The sequence below is a fragment of the Phoca vitulina genome, unplaced genomic scaffold (genome assembly GCF_004348235.1).
Source record: "Phoca vitulina isolate PV1807 unplaced genomic scaffold, GSC_HSeal_1.0 scaffold10, whole genome shotgun sequence".
Taxonomy (NCBI): domain Eukaryota; kingdom Metazoa; phylum Chordata; class Mammalia; order Carnivora; family Phocidae; genus Phoca; species Phoca vitulina.
In genome coordinates, this window is record NW_022589713.1 from 18,731,343 (window position 1) to 18,751,688 (window position 20,346).

Consider the following 20,346-nt stretch of genomic DNA (forward strand, 5'->3'; position numbering starts at 1 on the left):
CCGGCCCCCTCCCTCAGGATGTTGTGGGGGCGGGTTCAGGGATGTGTCAACCAAATGAAGGGTTTTGTCAAAGCTTCTTAGAAGAGTAAATGGATCTTTGCTCCTTTCATTTCCTCTTCCCGCTCTCAGTGGCTGTAAAACTGCCAGAAGGACCTGAAGTCTGAAAAAAGAGGCTCCAAGTTCAGTTTTTTGTTGGATAATGCACAGTGGTATAGTAAGAATCTGATACAATATAATAGTCTCTAGAAGAATGCATGTATATACACAATTTTACGTATGATTTCAGGGAAGGTAGGGTGGGGCAGCTACCCCACTCCAGGGTGGGAGGCAAGGTTACTAACCCCTACGCTGGGGTCCCTGGGTTCCAGACCTTGAGGGAGCCTCGTTTATCAGATGCTGGAAGGAGAGAGGCGGGACCTGGACAGCTCTGCCCGGATTGCCTACTGCCGTCTTGCAGACAAGAACAGAATAAGCTGCCCTTTACCTGCACGTGGTGGGGATTTTTATTCTTACTTACATGTATTCATACAGAGGTTTTCGAACTTGAGGGAGCATTATAATCTCCTGGAGGTCTTGTTAAAACACACATTGCCGGGACTCACCTCAGATTTTCTGACTCCGTAGGTCTGAGATGGGGCCAGATAATTTGCATTTCTAATACGTTCCCAGGTGTTGCTGAAAGCTGCCGGTCTGGGGCCCACACTTTGAGAACCACTTATACAATTATTTTACTTCTGTTCATCAGCCCAGGCGCGGGTGCCAGGACTGACTAGGAAGCTGGGTTTGAGTCCGAGTTCATGGTTTAACCGCATCATTGCCAGGATATACCTTCTACTGAAAGCCTCCATCAGCGCTTGTCTCCGTTTGAACTCAGCTTTCTTTTTTATGTTTCCATTTTTTACATTACCACGATAATGAGCTATTTGGCAGGCTGTTGGAGCTTTGCAAAGTTCCTGGGGGAACGAGAGTATCTCCAGCTTGCACAGAACATTCCACCTTCAGAGTGCCTGAAGAACCCAGAGTCTTCCGGCGTTCTTAGCCCGAATTGTGAGTTCTCTTGTTCTTTACATTGAACTTAGCTGTCCACATTTGAAGACAAATACTAGAGTGTTTGAGAAGCCAGCTGGGGTCCCGCTCACCTTTGTGTGAAAACTCCTTCATAATTAAGGGCACCACATGCTGACAGGGGGGGTGGACACTGGGGAGCACATTGCCTTGCCAGGCAGACGAGCAAACTGTCACTGCCAAGTGGAATGCTGAGGAGGCTTCCTCTGGCTGGACGTGGTGAACGGGGTCCTGAGGCACAGTGAGACAGGACTAGATGGCATTCCGATGCCGGGCTGATGTTCTAAGGCAGTGAAACTCAAACTTTCCTGCACCGCACACGTGAATCACCTGCGGATCTTGCTAAACTGCGGATTCTGACTGAGTAGGTCGGGGCAGGACCCAAGAGTACATTTTCAACAAGCTCTTGGGTGACACTGATGCTGACATCTGTGACACTTGGGCACTTTTATTCACTGCCTCATGGGTGGAGGTGGAAGCGGAGTTTATTTCAGAGTCCTGGGAACCTGGGCGGCGAAACCTTTAATCTTCGCAAGTGATGGAACAAGAGGGCCAATATGTACCTGAAATTCTCGTCTAGTCGGTGAGCAATCTCCTCATCTACTGGATACCAAGTTTATGAAAGCCCCTGCTGGCTCCCCCAGGTGGAGGGATTCCTCTTAATGCACAGATCATAATGGTTCATCATCCCCATTAGGCTGGGAACCCCGGTGACATGGAGAGTTTTAATTGGAGTATAGTTGACGTACAATGTTATATTAGTTTCAGGTGTATAACACAGTGATTCCACAGTTCTATACATTACTCAGTGCTCACCACAATAAGTGTAGACAGTCACTGGGCTAGGTGGTTTATTACCTGGAACAAAAGTTTTTTTTTAATTTAAGTACAGTTGACACACAATATTTTATTATTTCAGGTATACAACTTAGTGATTGGACAAGTTTATACATCACACTATGTTCACCACAGGTGTAGCTACTGTTTGTCCTCTCACCTCATTATTATAGTATCATTGACTGTATTCCTTATTCTGTGCCTTTTATTCCCATGACTTACTCATTCTCCAACTGGAAGCCTGGATCTCCCTCCCCCTGCACCTATTTTGCCCAAACCCCCACCCTCATCCCCTCTGGCAACAAAAGTTTGTTCTCTGTATTTATAGATGTGATTCTGCTTTTCATTCATTCATTTGCTATTGTTTTTTAGATTCTACTTATGAGTGGAATCATGTTGTCTTTTTCTGTCTTAGTTCACTTAGCATAATACTCTCTAACACCATCCATGTTGTCTCAAATGGCACAATCTCATCCTTTTTTATGGCTGCATAATGTTCCATTGTGAGCACATGCGTCCGTGTGCGTGTGCATGTGTGTGACATTTTCCTTATCCATTCATCTATAGATGGACACTTAGGTTGCTTCCATATCTTGGCTATCGTAAATAATGCTGCAATAAAATAGGGGAGCATACATCTTCTTGAATTAGTGTTTCCTTTTCTTTGGATAAATAACCAATAGTGGAGTTACTGGATCATGTGGTAGGTGGAGGACCAAGGACTGAGCTCTGGGGTGCTCCAACAGAGGAGGAGGGACAAGCAAAAGGTGGTGGTCATTAGGGAGTGACCACGAGGAAGGAGAAAAACAAAGAGGTGGCAGCATCCTCGAAGCCAATGGGAGAAAGTTGAACAAGGGAGAGGGAGTGATAAACAGTGCCAAAGCTGCAAGATCCAATGTGAAAAGACTGAGAACCAGCCACCTGAATTTAGCAAGATGGAAGCCATGGCTGACCCTGAGAAGAAGGCTGCTGGGGGTGGAACGATGGGTGAAAGTCTGTTTAGAGCAGTTTAAAGAGAAAGGAATGAGAGCAATTCATGGACTGAGTGTAGATTACCCTTTTAAGATGGCTTCCTGCACAAGACAGCAGAGAAGAAAGAGGTATCTGGCAGAGGCGGGGTGTCAAAGGAAAGTTTTGTTCTTGTCTGTTTGAAGATGGGGAAGATCCAAGAGAGAAGAACAGATGCTGCCGAAGAGAGAGGGGTGGAGAGCCAGAGGGAGGTCCTGGCTGTGTTCTTGCACCCATGAGAAGGGACTGGCTTCGGCCGGGAGCATGGATGGTCTGCCTGCAGCAGCCAAGAAGGCAGAGTGTGTGGGTGCAGACGCTAGGCGGTGGGTGGAGGCAGTGGAAGGAGGCTGTGGAAATTCTGTTCAGCTGGCTTCAACTTTCTCAGTGAAGGAGGGAGCATCAGCTTGGAGGGAGGGAGGCTTGCCATAGGGAGGAGAAGGCCATGTGAAGATAGAGAAGAGAGAGATTGGAAGATGCTGACCTTGAAGACTGGAGGGAAATGGCCCCAACCCGGCAATGCCAGAAGCTCTAGAAGCAGGAAGAAGCAAGGAGTGGGTTCTCCCCCAGAGCCTCCAGAGGGAGCACAGCCCTGCCCACACCTTGACTTCAGCCCACTGAGTTTGGACTTCTGGCCTCTAGAACTCTGAGAGCATAAACTTCTCTGTTAAGCCACTAAGTTTGCGGTAATTTGTTACAGTAGCCACAGGAAGCTAATTCAGGACTAAAGGAGAACTGATGACCAGAAGATCGTCTGCTCTGCTCACTACCATGGGCCTAGCACCCAGCCCAACGCCTGATCAATACGTGCAGAATGAATGAATGCGCAGACAGCCAGGCCCAGTGGCCACCACACCACTGTGCCTACACTAGTCTGCTCCCAGCCCAGAAGGGGTGAGGAGCCCCTGGGTCTACATGCTTTAGCTATGGCTCCCCAAAGACGTTCCAAGAGAGGGATATGGTCTGTTGGTCTCTAGTCCCTGGATCAACGACCCAGAGAGACTCAACTTGGCCAAGTACCCACCAGGTTCAATTAACAGAGAAATGAAACCACATTGTACAAAAGACTGTGATCTTGTGGATGGGGGCAGGGGGCAGTTTCTTTCCATGGAAAGCAACGTCAGACAGCCCAGTGTCCTCTACAAAGAGCGCCACTTCTGAGATCCGTACCACAGCCTAGCTTCAGTCCTCAGTCTATTTAGGGGGTGCACACTATTACCCAGTCCTCAGGCAGGCTGGAGACTGAAACAGGGAACTTGCTCAAAGGCACGCAAAGGTCAGTGACAGAACTCGAACCCAGGGCTGCCAGACACCAAGAGGCTGTGTCTCTAATCACCACGCTCACTTGCCCTCATCCTCTGGCTCCAGGTGGGAAGGAGACCCTCCTCATGGCCACCAGTGGTCTCCTCTCTACTTTAGGTTTGCTCTGTAAGGTGCTCCTTACACGGCAGACACGGACAACTTACAACGTTCTCAGCAACAGTTTAGGAATATCTGAATAAGAGGAAATAGGCCAAGTGTTCTTCTTTTCTTTATTAATGAGTTGAGATACACAAAGACTTAATAAAAAGTTACATAAAAGGCTCAAGCATCATCGAGACCCTCAGGCATCACTCCCGTTTCACAACAATGGCCATCTGTTAATACTGGGTAGTAGAAGCTGTGCGCTCACGGGCACTCAACAATTCAAGTATCTTTCATTCTATGTAAACCCAACATGGAATTTCTAACCCAATGGGCTGCTTAATGGAGGGAATCTGTCTGTGGTTCCAGATTTACCGTCGCACGTCTCAGGGGCCTTTGGGTCAGAGCTGCCATGTGTTAGTGGGTCATGTCTCCTAGGAAAGTGAGATTGGCCACACTAGGCCACCAGGCACTCTCCACAGCAAACAACACAAGGTGGGGTCAAAGTCCTAAGAGAAACCATCCAAGTGCCCCCTGTGTGGCCAAGTATAGGAGAAGTCAGTGGCCAGAGCCCGCAGCTGGAGGGGTGGGGAAGATGGCTAAGATTACCTGTTGGGTAGAAAAGTAGCCCTCTAATTGGGGGGGGGGTGTCAAAATTTTAGGAGAAAATTTGAGAGCACACAGTGGCAAAGGCATGGGGTGAGGGGATTTCAGGAAGGGTGTGTTCCAGGGGATGTGAAGGTAGCACTATTCAGGTGGTCTGGAAAACCAGTGGAAACACCAAAATGTCACCAAAGACACAAGTCCCATTGGACTCCTCAGTCATGGAGTAGTGTGGCCAACTGGTGTTCCAACTGACCCTGCCACGTGACCATGGAGAAGCTACTGTACTGGGATGCCCCAGGGTCCACTCCATTCTGGCCTATCTGGAAGCCCCCACTGCTACAAGGGCCCACAGTTCCCTAAAACACAAAGAACTGTCTTTGAAAAATGTTATCCATCTGTCTCACCTCTGGGGAACACAAGGTCATGGAAGATGAAGCCTGACCCCTGACTCAGCAGCAGCTGGCCTTTCCTTAACCAGTTTGTCCCTCGAGCACTGTGGAGCTGAGGTGCGGGCTGACTGCAGGACATGTGCCCTGGAAGATGCGGCCAGGGTGGGCAGAAGCTCTGCCCGTGTTGGGGGAGGGGCCAGAAGCAGATGGAACCCGTGTGTCTGGTTACCTTCATGGCTAAGGGCTTCATTCTAGGTCAGCTGATCTGCCTCCAACAGGACTCCCCACTCAGGGCTGCCAAGGAGTTGCGGGCTCTGCAGAGGGCAGGGGGCAGGGGCGTGCTGGTGCTGGTCCGTGCCCAGTAGCAGCTTTCCAGCAGTGACCACTGCCCTAGGTGCTCGGCTTCCCTTCCCACCCCACCACTCCTTCGCTGCAAAGCCTCTCCTTCCGTACTTCTTCCCGCCTGTCTTGCTGCCGCCTCCTCCTCTCCTTTGCACACGGGGCTGTAGTAGACTCGGCTCAGAGGAGCAGAAGTGTCTGAAAGAGCCTTGTCCTGTTAGTGTTTAAAACACCCATTAACATTATAGGACCTTGGGGCACTCTGAAGTGCCTGATCTTTGTTATCTTTCCTTTCAGGGTCAGGGAAAAAAAGGCCATTGAGACAAATAAAGAAGTTTGATTTTCCAATTAACTGAAGTCCCAGTGATTTCATTCCACACAGAATCGCTCTTCGGCTGGGCCCCCTGGTGCTGGTGATCTTGCTGAGTTAGGAACGCAGCACGCTTTCAAAACCAGAGAAGATGCCAGGTGTCTCCAGGTCCCGTGGGGTGTTCACTTTCTCAGGGTTTCTGTCTCTAAAGAGTAGCCAGGCCACCTGCCAGGGATGCTCTAGTTTGCCTAGTGATCTGATTTGTCAGTGGAAAATGAGGTCACGAGCTCGTTTTCTGACCTTCTGTTGGAGGGGTGGGCACTGTGGTCGCGGCTGCCCTCCCTGGGGTCCACCCGCTGTGGTCCACCCTCCCTGGCTGGGGAAAAGCCAGTCTCTGGATCCCACCAGCAGCACCTGAGAAGGAAGTGACATCTTCAGGAAGTTGGGGGAGTGTCCCCTTATAGGAACAGGTGTATGGGGGCCATGTCATCACCCCAACCTTTCTTTTTCCTTTAATTATATGTTATGGTTAAGATCCAAGAGGCTAAGAAAAGTGTGTGCCAGAAAGGCAAGCGAATCCTAAGTTTGCAAATGCTTAGCGGGGTCTGCTTATTTACTGGGCTTTAAGAAGTGGTAGTCAGTGGACTCAAAGGGAAAATGGCTTCAGGTCTTGGTGCTGTCTTAGTAACGACAGTATTGGATGGTTTTTGGTTAAGATTCAGCATGAACTAGAGCTTTCTGGATGGCGTCCACGTGAGCTTACTGGGCCGAGCTGAGACATACATGCCCACGTCCGCGTGTTTGTGTCCAAGAGGCGCGAGGCAGCACAGACGGTGGGAAAGCAGGAAGAGACAGATCCGGGAGAGCCCTGAGAGCACAGAACTCAATCCGCACTGTCGGCCAAGTGAACGGACGCTTTTGCAAAGCCAGTCAGCTGACCTAACTTATGCATGTCCAGGATCATGAAAACCCTTCCGAAAACAGACATGCTCACCCCAGCCTCTCCGCTCAGCAAAATAAAACTCCGTTTCCTAACACCTGCACCCTCGGGCACAGTAAAACCTTCTGGGTGAGCACATCTCTCTTCTGTCTGGTCTGGAGGCCGGGAGTGGGCTGTTCCTCCCGCGGCCTCCGGCCACCGTCCTCATTCACATCTGCGCTCTCGGTCCCTCCACTTGCATGTTGAGCTGAGTTTTGGCACTGCTGGGAAAACTCAGTTACAAACAACAACAACAACAGTATTCCAGACATGTTCTCAGAGAGGCCTGCTGAAGCCCTGAAGCTCCACCAGTCCGTGGGCACAGACCCCCTTAATAAAATAATAATCACTAAAATAATTTAAAAATCTACAAAAGCCCCCCAGGCTCAGACACTCTGGGCTGGGGGCAGGGGGGTGGGGGGTGGATCATGGCTTGTTCAGTACTCTGTCTGTGGACACACACTTCCACATCACACTAATACTGTGTACTTCAAAGAAACAACACAGCCACCGAGAGATGGGGAGGAACTGGGTTGAGTCAACGTGAGGGGCTTGGATGCTGCTTCTGTTTAGCGGTTGCTTCCCTGTCTCTCTCGAGACATGGGAAAGCCTGTGCCCTTCTGGCAAAGCCGGAGCCTCGCTCCTCCCTGCCCACCCTCCCTTCCTCCCTTCCTGAGCCAGGTCCTCGGGCCGAGGGTCTTGGTTAGAAATGGTTTTCAGCGCGGTTAGGCAGTGGAGGGCCCCGAGGGCCAGCCAGTTTGCGGTCACTGTGGCCAGGGCCTCAGGCCCGTCACAATATCACGCACTGCAGTTTGTGGGTGCCGGTGGCCCGGTCGCCCCGCCATTTGGTTTTCTTCTTCTTCTTCTGGCTCTTTTCTGGAATCTGTTGCCTTTTGAGACAGGGAAAGGCAGAAAAACAAAGTCAGAACGGGCTTTGCTTCTCCCTGCCCCTCTCCTCCCGGGGCCTGGGTGTGCAGGCGGCAGGCCTGTTCTGGACGCTGGGGGAGGGCCTGGCCTGGCCAGTTGTCTCTGGGGCAGAGAGAGCAGGAAGGCAGGGAGGGCAGGGCAAAGCCTGTCGCCCTGCTGGGGAGAATTCCTGACATCACGCTGTGGCTGTAGTTCTTTAAATCGTGAACTACATTACGTGTTCTTCAGTACTGGCCTCTATTTTTATGTTTCATATTTTAAATAAAATGACAAGCCCGTTGAGTCCAAAAGTTTTTTGCATGTTTTCTGTTAACTATTCCTATGTCTAAAGCCTGCCCTGGAACTACAGGTCCATAGCCAAGATACCACCAGCTCCTGGCAGGGCCGCGTACCCCAACGGGAGGCCAAATGCCCACGAGAAGACCTTTCCACGAGTGCAGAGCCACCAGCTACGGCGTAAAGGGGGGGCTGCGCTATCACAGTGCACACCGGGGACTGATGAGGAAAGGGCTGTGTGTGTGTGTGTGTGTGTGTGTGTGTGTGTCCTGGGGCGCCGACAGGCAGCAGGGGGAAAGCACTCTGCCAGGGCCCTGCCCGTGAGTTCACGACTAACCGACAGCCGTAGAGCTCAGCAGCACATGGCCTCACACTAAGGGCCTGATATTTGAGGACCGCGGGTTAGGCTGTTCCGCACGGTGCAGACTTTGGAAACGGGCAGATGGGTGACAGGGGAGCAGCCGGGAGGCTGTGGCAGCCCTCTAAGCACGAGGCGGTTCGGGCTGGGACCCTGACTGTAAAGGAATGCAGCGAGACCGCTGACGAGGCTTTCCGACCACACCTGGAGCCTGGCAGGGTGTGCGGTCTGCAAAGCGGGTGCGTGTGCAATGCCCCAGCAACTTGAGCTGAGGAATCAGAACGGTGGTGGCTCAGGTGAACTGTCACGGGGCGCTCTGACCTCGGGGCGGTGGAGAGGACACGGACCTACTTCCTATGGTGTTGACAGGTGTGGTGTTGGGAGAACACACAAGGCAGGTGGAGGGAGCCCGAGCTGTGGAGCCGAGAGGAGAGAGGAGGCCGGAGAGGAGGCTGAGCTATAGCACCCCAGGCAGGAAGGCCCCTCCCTTTAGCTCCGGGCTTCCCCCACAGGTAGGAGGAGTGAGGGGGTGTGTGCAAAGGAAGATGGGAAGGGCGGGGAAAAGAAATGGGTGGAGGGATAAGAAATACAAAACAGGCCCAGAAGTGCACGGCCCCGGCCTTGGAACAAGAAGCCACGTCCCTCCAGTCCTCCCGGCGACCCACCTTGCTGCAGAGGGCTTGCTTCTGGGGGAGCGTGCAATGCTCACCTAATTACCCTAACCAGGTCATGGAAGGCTTTGTCGACGTTGAGAGGTGGGTCCTTGGCACTGGTTTCTATGTACGGAATCTGGAAGGCAAAGCTCAACTTGGTAAAAGTAGCACTGAGGTCCACAAAGCCCCGTTCCCTAAAGCTGCAGATTGTCAGGGGTCCCAAGGAACCACCTGCCTTCAGAGACCCCCACATAACCCTGGCGCCAACGACCTCAAGCCCCTTGGTGGCGTCTTGCTCCTTAAGGGTGGAAAATTTTGACAGCTTGTCTAATTCCCTTTTATTCTCTAGTCATAGAGATCTTTAATAGCCCCCTAAAAATAGAGAAAAAAAAAAGATCTTTTTACATACTTGAAGACTAAAGACTGTTTCATTTATCAAACTAAAATAGGTTCTGATGCTATTCTTTTTTCTTTCTGAGGCCTATTTCTCCACCGTGAGGGGACTTCTGCCTCTTCCCGGGTGCTCCAGAGCAGACTCTGGTGGGAGAGGCTGAAGCGAGGCTGGGCCACGGGCAGGACGCTGCAGCCCGGTGACCCCTAGCCAGTCTGTGCCTCCTTGCCCCCAACAGGCTTGCCGGGCTCAGCTCTTGTTTGGTCTGCATCTACGAGTCCGGGAGCTCGGCCACGTTCACAGAGGGCTTGTGCCTGCATGTCTGACCCTGAGGAATCATCACCCCAGCTGAAGGACAGCAGCTCACCGGCAGATGTGGCTCAGGTGACCCCCAGAGGACAGGTGTTGAGGGCCGTGTCTACCCCAAGTCTCGGGCTGGCACGGGGAGGAGGACAAAGGTTGCATGAGGTCAGGACGCAGTTCTGAGCACACCTCTCCTCCTGTGTCAGGGACCCCACACAGGTGGGAAGGCTTTGTGTGCACTCCCGCTTGAGTGGAGAGAGTGTGGGGTTTGTGCAAAATATACAGGCTTCCCCAGGCCAGAGAGGGAGGCCGACTGTGGTCAGACTGAAGAACTCGGGTGTATTTCATAACTTTTTCCTGGTTACAAAATTAAGACATTTCATTATAACACTTTCAAAAAAGAAAAGCCCAGTGAAGAAAATAAAAATGACCAGCAGTTCAAATGCATGGGGCGGGGCGGGGCGGGGCGGGGCGGGGGGGGGGGGGTGTTGTGTGACAAGGTGAGCTGTTACTTTAGAGGAGAACGTTGTAGGCGACTGCCCAGGACACATCCTAAAGTACCGTCGCACATCGCTGTGGCCACAGGCAGAGGTCTCGTAGCCGGCTAGACGCAAAGGGCAGAGCACACGAAGCAAGGCTGAGACTCTTCAAATAGTCATCCAACCAATCTTCGAGTCTCTGATAAACTGAAAGAACACTGCCCTCCCCTGTAGGCTGTTTGACTGAGACGCCTCTGGGCCCTTCCCCTGCCAGGTCTCAGCAGCCCTGAGCTCACTTACTCCCCACCTTCACCCTCGGAGGTAAGCAAGTATCTCCACTGTGCCTTGGGCGGACACTGTGAGCTCAGAGCGGTGATGTGCTCGCCCAGAGCCACACCGCAGCCGGCAGAGAATCAAGGGTTGAAGCAGGTGCCTGTTCCATTCCCTGCCTGGCCGCCCACGGACAGCTAGGGGTGCCGAGGTCAGCTTCAGGGCCCCTCCCAGGCACGGAGGGCACCCCTGCTAGGGCCTAGAAGCCAGAGTCCTGTGATACCCTGTGAGGCCCGGGCAACGTGCTTCCTTTCGCACACCCAGAGCAGGGGCAGGCAGCTGCCTGTAGCTGGGGCTGGGACCCACCGGGAGCCCCTTCACAGGCTGTGGCCCTGCCGGCTCAGCAGGGGCACGGTTCCAGGGGCCTGAGACCGCCGCTGGCGCCACCCCACCCACCACTCAGAAGTACAGGAGTTGTAGTGACCCCCAGGTCCTCGGGCGCCCTCCGCCTTCTTTCTGGGGGTCCTGCCTCCACCACTGAAGAAAGGCTGGGGTGCATTATCTGGGTCCTTGGAATTCTAGGATTTCAGTAGCAAGGAGACTTAAACTAAAGGGAACGCTGCACTAAATGGTAGCACCGTCTGACTCCACCACAGGGCTAGGAAATGCCACCTTCCGGCGCCGGGTGGGGCGCCCGCCTTGGCAGCTAAAGAGGAACTTGCCTTATGAGCTCTAAAATAGCCTCTTGTCGATAGTAGCTCGCAGAGTCGCTTGGTCAAATGGTAAATGAGGTAGTGGCATTTGCTGCAGGAGAAACGCGGCTCAGAGACTGGAGGCCCAGGTTGCAGCGGCGGGGGCCGGGCAGGCTCCGCTCTCCACCCCCCCCCCCCCCCCCAATGCTTGGAAGGGACGAACAGAGGTGTCTATGAGAGGCCTGAGGCAGCCTGAGACTGGGAAACAGAGCCGGCTCCTCAGGCCTTGTCTGTTCAGAACCCAGCAGTGAGTCTCCAGCTCTCCTCTGGAGACCGTGGGGCAGCTCTGTCCTGGTGGATCACTCCTCCTCCTTGAGGCATGTTCTTCACTTGGCACCCACGACACCCCACTCTGGCCCTCATGCGTCACCCACAGCTTAGGCCCTTTTGTGGTTTCCTCCTCACCTCCCCGCATCACTAGGTCAAGTGTCCGGCCTCAGTCCTGGGACCCCTGCCCTATCTACACCTGCTCCCTTGGCGTTTATGGCTTCAAATGCCATCCACACTCTGCCGCTGCCAATACTTGCCCCAGATGCTGTATCTGACTGCCGCCTTGGCATTTCCATCCGATTATCCACTCAGCTCCTCAGCCTCCACAGATCTGCAACCAAGCGCCTGTCTCGCACACACTTCCTCCGATTGTCTCTCCTGCCCAGTTACCGACACTCTGGTCTTCTGAAAGTTGCTCACGCCCAAACCACAGAATCACCCACCACACCTTCTTTCTCTCACACCCCACATCCAATCTGTGCACATATCCTGTTGGCTTTCTTAGAAACACGTCCAGAATCCAACTACCTCCTTGCCACCTTCACCAGCACCACCCTGGGCCGTGCTGGCCTGCATCTGGGTTATCCAGCAGCCCCTAACTGGTTTCCCTGCTCCCACGACTGGCCTCTACGGGGCCCTTCTCAACATGGCCCCCGGAGAGAAGCTGTGCAGCCATAAGCCAGACCTCGTCATCACTCCTCACTCATAGCCGTCCAATGGTTTCCCCTCTCCCTCTGAGCAAAAGCCCATAAAGTTTAAAGCCCTTCTCTGACCTGGCCTCCTGCTCCCCACCCCTCCCACTCCAGCTCCAGCTGGCCTCCTTGCTGATCCTCAAACTCCTGCCTTAGGGCCTTTACACTGATTATTCCCGCAGCTGGAACATTCTTTCCCCAGAGATCTGCAGGGCTTCCTCCTCAGCTCCTATGAGTCCTTGCTGAAATGCACCCTCCCTAGCAAGGCTTTCCCTGACCACCCTATTTGGAAAAGCATCCTCCTCCACCTTACATTCCTGACCCCCTTCCCTGATTTACTTTTTTCCATAGCACATGTCACACTGTAATTTGCTTGGTTTATTATCTGTCTCCTGTCATTAGAAGTAAGCACCATAAAGCCAGGAGTTTTATTTCCCAGGGCCTAGGGCAGTTACACGAACATGTGAATGGACGCAGAAGGCAGAGACAAGCATAAGTAACTTGCAGTGAGCCCCCTTCCTCTACTCACAGAGCTGGGCCCACCGGGCAGAGGGAAGGGGCAGCCTTGCAGCAGACCTCCCAGCAGGCAGAGTGGACTTCTACATAACTGACCCATGAGGCCAGGGGCCTGGGCTGTGCTTGTGCGGGGGAGGGGTGGGAAGAAGCCCGGTGACCCCACCCAGCACTTCCAGAGGGCAAAGGGGCATCACAATGAACTGAAAAAAAGAAAACAAAGATGTCCACTGATATTCACTGTGCGGCCTGGGCAAACCTCAGTCTGACCAACTGTAAGATGGGCATCATGATACCTACCTCAGCATGTGGTGGTAAGGAGTGATCGCTCCCCGGCACAAGGCCTGGCATAGAACAGGGCTCGGTGAACTGCCGCTGGTCCGATGATTCTGAGCATAATCAGGCGGCTGGCTCAGAGAACTCGATAGAAGCCAGCCCTCTGCACAGCCCAGCGATGAATCTGCTGTGTTGGGGGCCAGGAGGTGGCCTGAACACCAAGCTCGCAGGCCACTGTGAAGGGACCTGGTCCCCCCATCAGAGCTCCTCACGACCGATAAGAGGGTGTTTTCTCTCAAGTCTGCTGTTTTGTTTCACAACATAGCCCTCATCACATACGCCCTGCCAGGCCTCTCTGCGGGATCTAACCCACTACCCAGGAGGCCCAAGGTCCCGCAGGAGTGATGGGCACGGCCTCCTACACAACCCTGACTGCCCAGCACATACACACACACGTGCACACACGCACATGCACGCCACCTACATTGTGTTTGGTCGCCATTTCTTTTCCTTGCTCCCTGGTGATCTTCCTCAAATGCATCAGATCGACCTTGTTGGCCACGAGGATCATCGGAAAGGACTCTCTGGGGAATAAAGGAATAGCAGCTCATGAAATTTCACTGCCCCCACGCCTGCTGAAGGCAACACAGCCACACCTCAGGCATAAGGCAGCCCACACTGCCTCCCCAGTGGGCCTGGGTCTGACTCCTGAGTCCCTTTCCCTCCGCGTCTCCAGGCAGGGGAAGGGGGCCCCGGGACTGTGTCTTGGTTTGGAGGTTTAGGCTTACTGCAGGGAGAGCAAAGAGGTCCCCCCTGCCCCCCCCACCCCGGGAAACCCCTGGCTCAGCACCATCAGAGAGGGCTCCCGAGAGGCTGCTGGGCAGGGGGCTGGCTTCCTGGACCTGCTCCCTCCCATCTCCCTCCCATGCAGGGCTGCTGCGGGCCATCAGCAGGGGCTGGGAAAGAGCCCCAGGGCCCATGTCTGGTATAGGGCTGGCACTCAGTAAATGGCAGCTGCAAAAGCAGGATGGCTCCCAGGAGAGGAAGGGTGGGATCACAAGGCACGTCTGCCTTAAAGAGTCCCATCGACGCATGTGGCCATATTGCTGTCCAAAGGTGAAAGAAATGCCAGTCTTATAGCATCTTTAACATCACTGGGCATTTTCATCTAAAAAATTCATAACTTAACAGGTGAAAAATAATACTTTATTATTTTCCCTTGCACTTGGGTTAGCCAAAAGGTCGAATATTTTCCTACTTCAGAGTCATTTATGTTTTCTCTTTTGAAATTCATATAGTCAGGGGCTTAACTTATATTTACGGCTCTGAATTTTATGTATATATGTGAGTGTGTGTGAGTGTGTATCCCTTTACCTGGTAAAATTATTAACACTTTGCCATTGGAACAGGTGTTAACTGGATTTTTCTGAATTTACTGAGATTTGTTCAAAGCTTGCTGTTTTCTTAATTAATTTGTCCTTTTACTCTCCTATGTGGCCTCTTTAAGAGCGAATTAACTGAAAAGACCAGTTAGGCTTAAAAGAAACTATCAATTATTTAAATAATTACTCCATATAATGCTAAGGAAAAAAAATGAGCCTTTGATTAGGGGCTTGTAAATCTCACAGTCAAATGTGATGTAACCACTTCCAATGCATACCGGAGAGGAAATTCACTTTTTTTTCAACGTGATAAAATTTGGTTAAATTGGGGCCATCAGTGGGGACTGGTTAGGAGAGATGGGAGGGGGCTGACTTAAGGCCCTGGAAGCAGTTTGGCCCTGCCGAAAGAACTGGGGTAGGAGGCGGAGGGACCGATGTGTGAATTCAGCTCTGCCCCTCTGTGTTTCAGCTTTCACCTGAGACTCTGAGAGACAGACAGACAGACAGACAGAGGCTGCTCTGAGCCAGGAGCTAGGACGTCCTGGCCCAGCTGCCCTTACCTGTCCTTGACGCGCAGGATGAGCTGGTGGAAGCGGTCCACGTGCTCAAAGCTGGCCTTGTCCGTGACCGAGTAGACGATGAGGAAGCCGTCCCCCGTGCGCATATACTGCTCCCGCATGGCGCTGAACTCCTCCTGCCCAGCTGTGTCCAGAACTGGGGTGGGATGAGGCCACTCAGGGGCTGTCACCACCCATGGTGGAGCTCCCATGGCCTGCAGACTCCCATGCTGCTTCTGCTGTCCCCAGGGTGGCTCCAGCCAAGCTGGCCCCATGAGAGGCTGCACGACTTTCCAGACCCAGCAGGGCCTCAGACCCCTCCAAGCGTGAGGCCCGAACAGACTCATTTGTGGACCTGCTGATTCCAACTTACTTGCCCCCTGGGACTTACCTGTCTACAGAAAAGCCTCATAAAGCCAGTGATCAGCTCTGCCACAAAATCCCTCTGGGCCCCCCACACCCGGGCTTGGATCCCTACTGGTCCTTACAAACTGATTCCTAGGGAAGTTACCTGACTCTCTGAGCCCCTTTTCCTCCTATATAAGATAGAAACAATGCCTCTACCTTGCAGCCTCTAGGGAGGAGAGCCCCAGGACATGCACTGGGGAAGCCCTGAAAAGGCTGGTCAGGTAGGGTCCTCAGTCCCTGTGCGGACAGATAGCAGGCAGGCTGCGCAGGGAAGGAGAAGCCTCTGAGAGCCAGGATCACTTGGCCCTAGGATGGGGCTATCACAGGGTGGTAGGAAGAGCTGGGGAGAAAGAGGGGGGAACCATCTCAGCAAAGGCTCTCTTCCCAACACATCCATCCCCCTCTCCCTCCCTCCACCCCGTGGACTCCTGAAGCCCACACCCCTTCAGCTACCTTCCTGCTGAGATAAAATCCTCCCCCCAGGCTGTTTCAGAGTGGCCACAGCCACTGCTGGGGGCTTTCCTTTGAGATGCACAGGCCTGACCCCCTCAGGCCTGCTAAAGCCCCGCAGCATCCTGCAAACCCCTGCTCACCATCCAGCCTTTCCCATTTCCTAGCTCACTCTACTCTCTGACAGACCCATTTTCCTTCTCCCTGGAGGCAGTGGAGCTGATGGCTATAGATTTTGGAGCCAGATTCTGGGCTGAGTCTGGTTCTTCATTCCTAGAGTATGATCCTGGGCAAGCTCACTTCTCTGTGCCCTTATTTCCACGATGAGAATCCTAAGGGTTGTTTTAAGTTAAAATACTAAGACCCAGGGCGCCTGGATGGCTCTAGTCAGTTAAGCATCTGCCTTTGGCTCAGGTCATGGTCCCAGGGTCCTGGGATCGAGTCCAGCATTGGGCTCCTTGCTCAGCGGGGAGTCTGCTTCTCCCTCTCCCTCTGCCTGCCGCTCTGCCTCCCTCTCCCTGCTTGTGCTCTCTCTCTCTGTCAAATAAATAAATAAAATCTTTAAAAACAATACTAAGACCCTTGGAGCAGTGCCTGACACAAAGAAGCCCTATACGAGGGTCTGGAGCGAGCTTGTTCTCCTTACCTGGGGTGCTCTCTCTACCTCTAGGCCATCCCCCAACCACCCCTGCTCTCCTGCTCCCCTTACCTTGGCCAGCTGACTCTGACTCATTCTGCTGCCTGAGCTCCTGGGGACTCTCCCCACCCCTGTACAAACCCTTTATGGCACATTGTCCTTCCTGCGCATTTAAGAGGCCCCCAGTTGGACTGTCAGCTCCAGAGGTAGGGACTGGTCTGCTTGGAACCTGGCACAACAGAACTCAAATAGTAGCTGAATGAATAAATGAATGTGAAGCTTACCCAATTTTGTTCATTCATTCATTCACTGAAGAAATATGTGAGAGCCTACTATGTGCCAGGCAGTGTTCTAGGCACTATAGATCCAGAGTGAATGAGACAAAATCCTTGCTCTACTGGGCCTCACAATCTAGTAGGAAGATTGGTGAACAAATGAATGGGTAATATAATTTCTGGTGGAGACAAGTATATACTGTGAAGAACAATATAGCCAGCTGAAGCTTATTGGTGGAAGTTGGTGTCACGTTGGGTAAGGACCAAGGGCAACTAAATAAATCCCACCAGCAAAACAGATGAAAATGTCATAGATCTGGCTGAAGGGATGGGAAGGTGAATAGAACAGCAGAAGACATTCAGGTGATATGTCATTAATGGATTCACAGATTTTGAAGGTGTGTATTGTTCAAAACAAAAACTAGAGATCTAGGATATGTGAAAATATGATCGTTCAGAATTTTAAAAACCCAATTCAATGGGGAGCTGAAAGTCAAAATGGACCCTCTGGAAAGGAAAAATGGTTACTTCACACATTGATTGCCTTAAAAATAATATCATCCATGCTTTCTAAAAGAATTCTTGGAGGAAATACTTCAGCAGAGTGAAAAATAGATCCATGAAAGAAAAAGATGAGTGGTATTATAAACAATGATAAACAAAGAAGACAGCCAAACCTAAGAGTTAAGTTTAAATAAATGTCGTTACACAATTTGAAGAAAACGAATGGCAATTTAGAACTAAAATCTATGATGATCCATATGTGAGGGTAGGGGCTGGGAAAAAGTAAGTTACTACTAAATTTCTTGCCTCATTTGGGAAGAGGCTAAAGATAATAATTACATCCAGATGTTGATAGAAAAAATAGAATTATACACACACAAACACATGTATGTATACAGAATAACCACTAGAAATAAAACTCAAAAGTTCCTAGTCATCAGAGGGGAAAAAAAAAAAAAAACAGAACAAAGTAAACGGGACCAATCCAACAAAAGGCAAAAACAAACTACACAAAAATCAGAAGGCTAAAAAAGGAAACATGCAAGAAGATGGCAGATGTAAATCTAACTATGACTAACAGTGGTAAAGGCAAACGGGTTAAATCTACCCATTAAAGCAGACACCCAATATAAAATCCATTTGTCTGCTACTACAAAAGACACATATAAAACAAAATGACACAGAAAGAATGAAAAGTGAAAGGGTAAAAAAGGATATGTCAGCCACATGCATCCACAAAATAGGATTCAAGGCCGATGCATTGAACAGGACAAACCAATGTATTTATAATGGGAAAAAGTACAAGCATCAAGAAGTGCCAAAGTCATGAATCATAAGCATATAAGAATGTTTTCTAAAATACACATGTATAAAAACCTGATTTTTAAACACAATAGGTATAGACAAATCCCATAATCACTGTGAGAGAACTTGAACAGGCCTCTCTTAGAGAGACAGAACAATTGGCCCCCTGAAAAGTAATGATCTAAATAATGCAATTTTAAAACTTAATCTGAGAGGGGTGCTTGGTTGGCTCAGTCGGAAGAGCATGCGACTCTTGATCTCAGGGTTGTGAGTTCGAGCCCCATGTTGGGTGTAGAAATTACTTAAAAAAAAAAAAAAACTTAATCTGAGAGAACAAACTTTACACTCAAACAGTAAATAAGCATTTTCAAACACACATGAAATCGTCACAAAAATTGGCCACATATTAGGTCATAAATAAAAATTTCAACAAATTCCGGAAAGCCGATGTCACATGGGCTATGTTTTGTTTATACGCAGTAAGATCAGAAATTAACAGCAACATGAATATAAAAACTATCCACTTGGAAGTTTAAAAAGCTATACTGCTCTATAATGCTCTAGTTAAAGAGAAAAGCAAAGCAGAAATTACAAACAATTTAGAACTGAACAACAATGAACAATAATAAAACCTCTGGTTTGAGGCCAAAGTGGTACTCAGAGGAAAATTACAGCTTTAAATACACTTCCAAAAACCAGAGAGACTGAAAATTATCTAGGCATTTAAATTAAGGGGCTAGGAAAGGAAAAATAAAACCAAAGAGAGAAGAAATCGTCAATGAAAGTAGAAATTAAGAAAATGAGAGGAAAGAAAAGTAGTAGATATCTAAAAATCAAAAGCTGACTTTTGAAAGGACCAATTAAAAAAAAAAAAAAGTTTAGCAATTCTTACCAGTGACAAAAGACAAAAAAGACTAATAAGCCTTTGGAATGAGGAAAGGCCTATGACTATGGATCTAGACATATATTTAATTCTGAGAGAAAACTATATGCAGTTTCATAGCAAAAAAATTTCAATTCTGGATGAAATGGATAATTTAAGAAAATATAAATAAACAAAATTGGCTCAAGAAAATATATAAAACCTGAATAGGCCAATGATTATCGATGAAATTGAAGAGACAAATCTCCCCCATGAATGACACAAAGCTCTTTTTATTATCTATCTATAAACTGCTCCAGAGCCTAGAAAATAAAGGAACTTTCCAGCTCATTGTAACAGCCTAAGCATACTCCTAGTAACAAAGCGGACGGGGTGGCATGTGGTTGTGGGGTAACGGCCAGGCCTGCCCCACCTTCCGGGGACAGGAGCAGCCTGCGTGTGGGACCCAAAGAGGTGCATTCAGTCATCCATTTGCCAACCCTCTTCTAAACACATACTCAGTGCCCACCACTCTGCTTGGTACTTGGGGTAGTTAAAGAATAAGCTGCATCTCGCTATCAAGGTACTTAGAGGCTAGCTGGGCTGGTACTTAAAGAAAAATAACACCACAGGACAGAAAGTGATACATACTATGGGAAAATCTAGGTCAGGCTGGGAGGTCCCTTCAGCTTGGAGGGGATAATGCAAGGGTTTAGCCAAGAGGGGATATTGATCCTGCCCTTTAAAGAAAAGCATTTGACATAAAAAAGATAGGGTCTGGGGAAGGCCTTCCAGGCAGAGAAACAGCATGAGCAAGGGCCTGGAGGCTGGGAAGAAAAGGGGGTCGGTGTGCTGGCATAAAAGTTCTGTGATGGGGGAGCAGGTGGGAGAGAGGAGACAGGGAGACTAGAGGCTGGGCCTCTTGGATCCTGAACTAAAATCTTTGAACTTAGTGGGTGCTGGGGATCTACCAAAGGTTCAGAGAGGGAAGAGATGCAGTCAGAGGGGGGTGAGTGTGACAGCCGGAGAGGCAGGGGCCTGGAGGGGGAGGCTGTGAGGAGGTGGAGGAGGGGCCAGGGCAGAGGCAACCTGGGCATGAATGAAGGCAGATGGGCCTGAGAGGCAGAGGAAACAGTGAATGGGGAGACACGGAGGACACAGGACACAGGGAATGGGGGCCAAGGGGAGAGAGGAGAGTGGAGGGCGCCGTGGAAATTCTAAACCTTGGAGCCCCAGCAGGGTAGGTGCAACCTGGGAGGTGCAGACGTGGTGGGGGCTGAGCTGGGCCTAGTCTGGTTTGGGGTTCGTCCCCCCCTCCACACACATACACCTGGAAGTGCCTGGGCACAAGCCCCTTGTCAGCGGCTCTGCCC

The 20,346-nt window shown here is 50.8% G+C and overlaps 1 protein-coding gene across 3 annotated transcripts in view; it reads right to left on the bottom strand.

The window, feature by feature from the left end:
• Window positions 1-4,425: 4,425 nt before the first annotated feature.
• Window positions 4,426-20,346, bottom strand: part of MRAS (muscle RAS oncogene homolog) — a 53,031-nt gene continuing 37,110 nt past the window's right edge. For all 3 annotated transcript variants that reach the window (XM_032408631.1, XM_032408629.1, XM_032408630.1), the window contains exons 3-6: window positions 15,037-15,190; window positions 13,579-13,678; window positions 9,205-9,284; window positions 4,426-7,824 (exon numbers count right to left, since the gene is read on the bottom strand). In XM_032408631.1, the coding sequence (XP_032264522.1) occupies window positions 7,725-7,824; window positions 9,205-9,284; window positions 13,579-13,678; window positions 15,037-15,190 (434 nt within the window). In that variant the 3' untranslated portion in view covers window positions 4,426-7,724. The remainder of the gene's footprint in view (window positions 7,825-9,204; window positions 9,285-13,578; window positions 13,679-15,036; window positions 15,191-20,346) is intronic.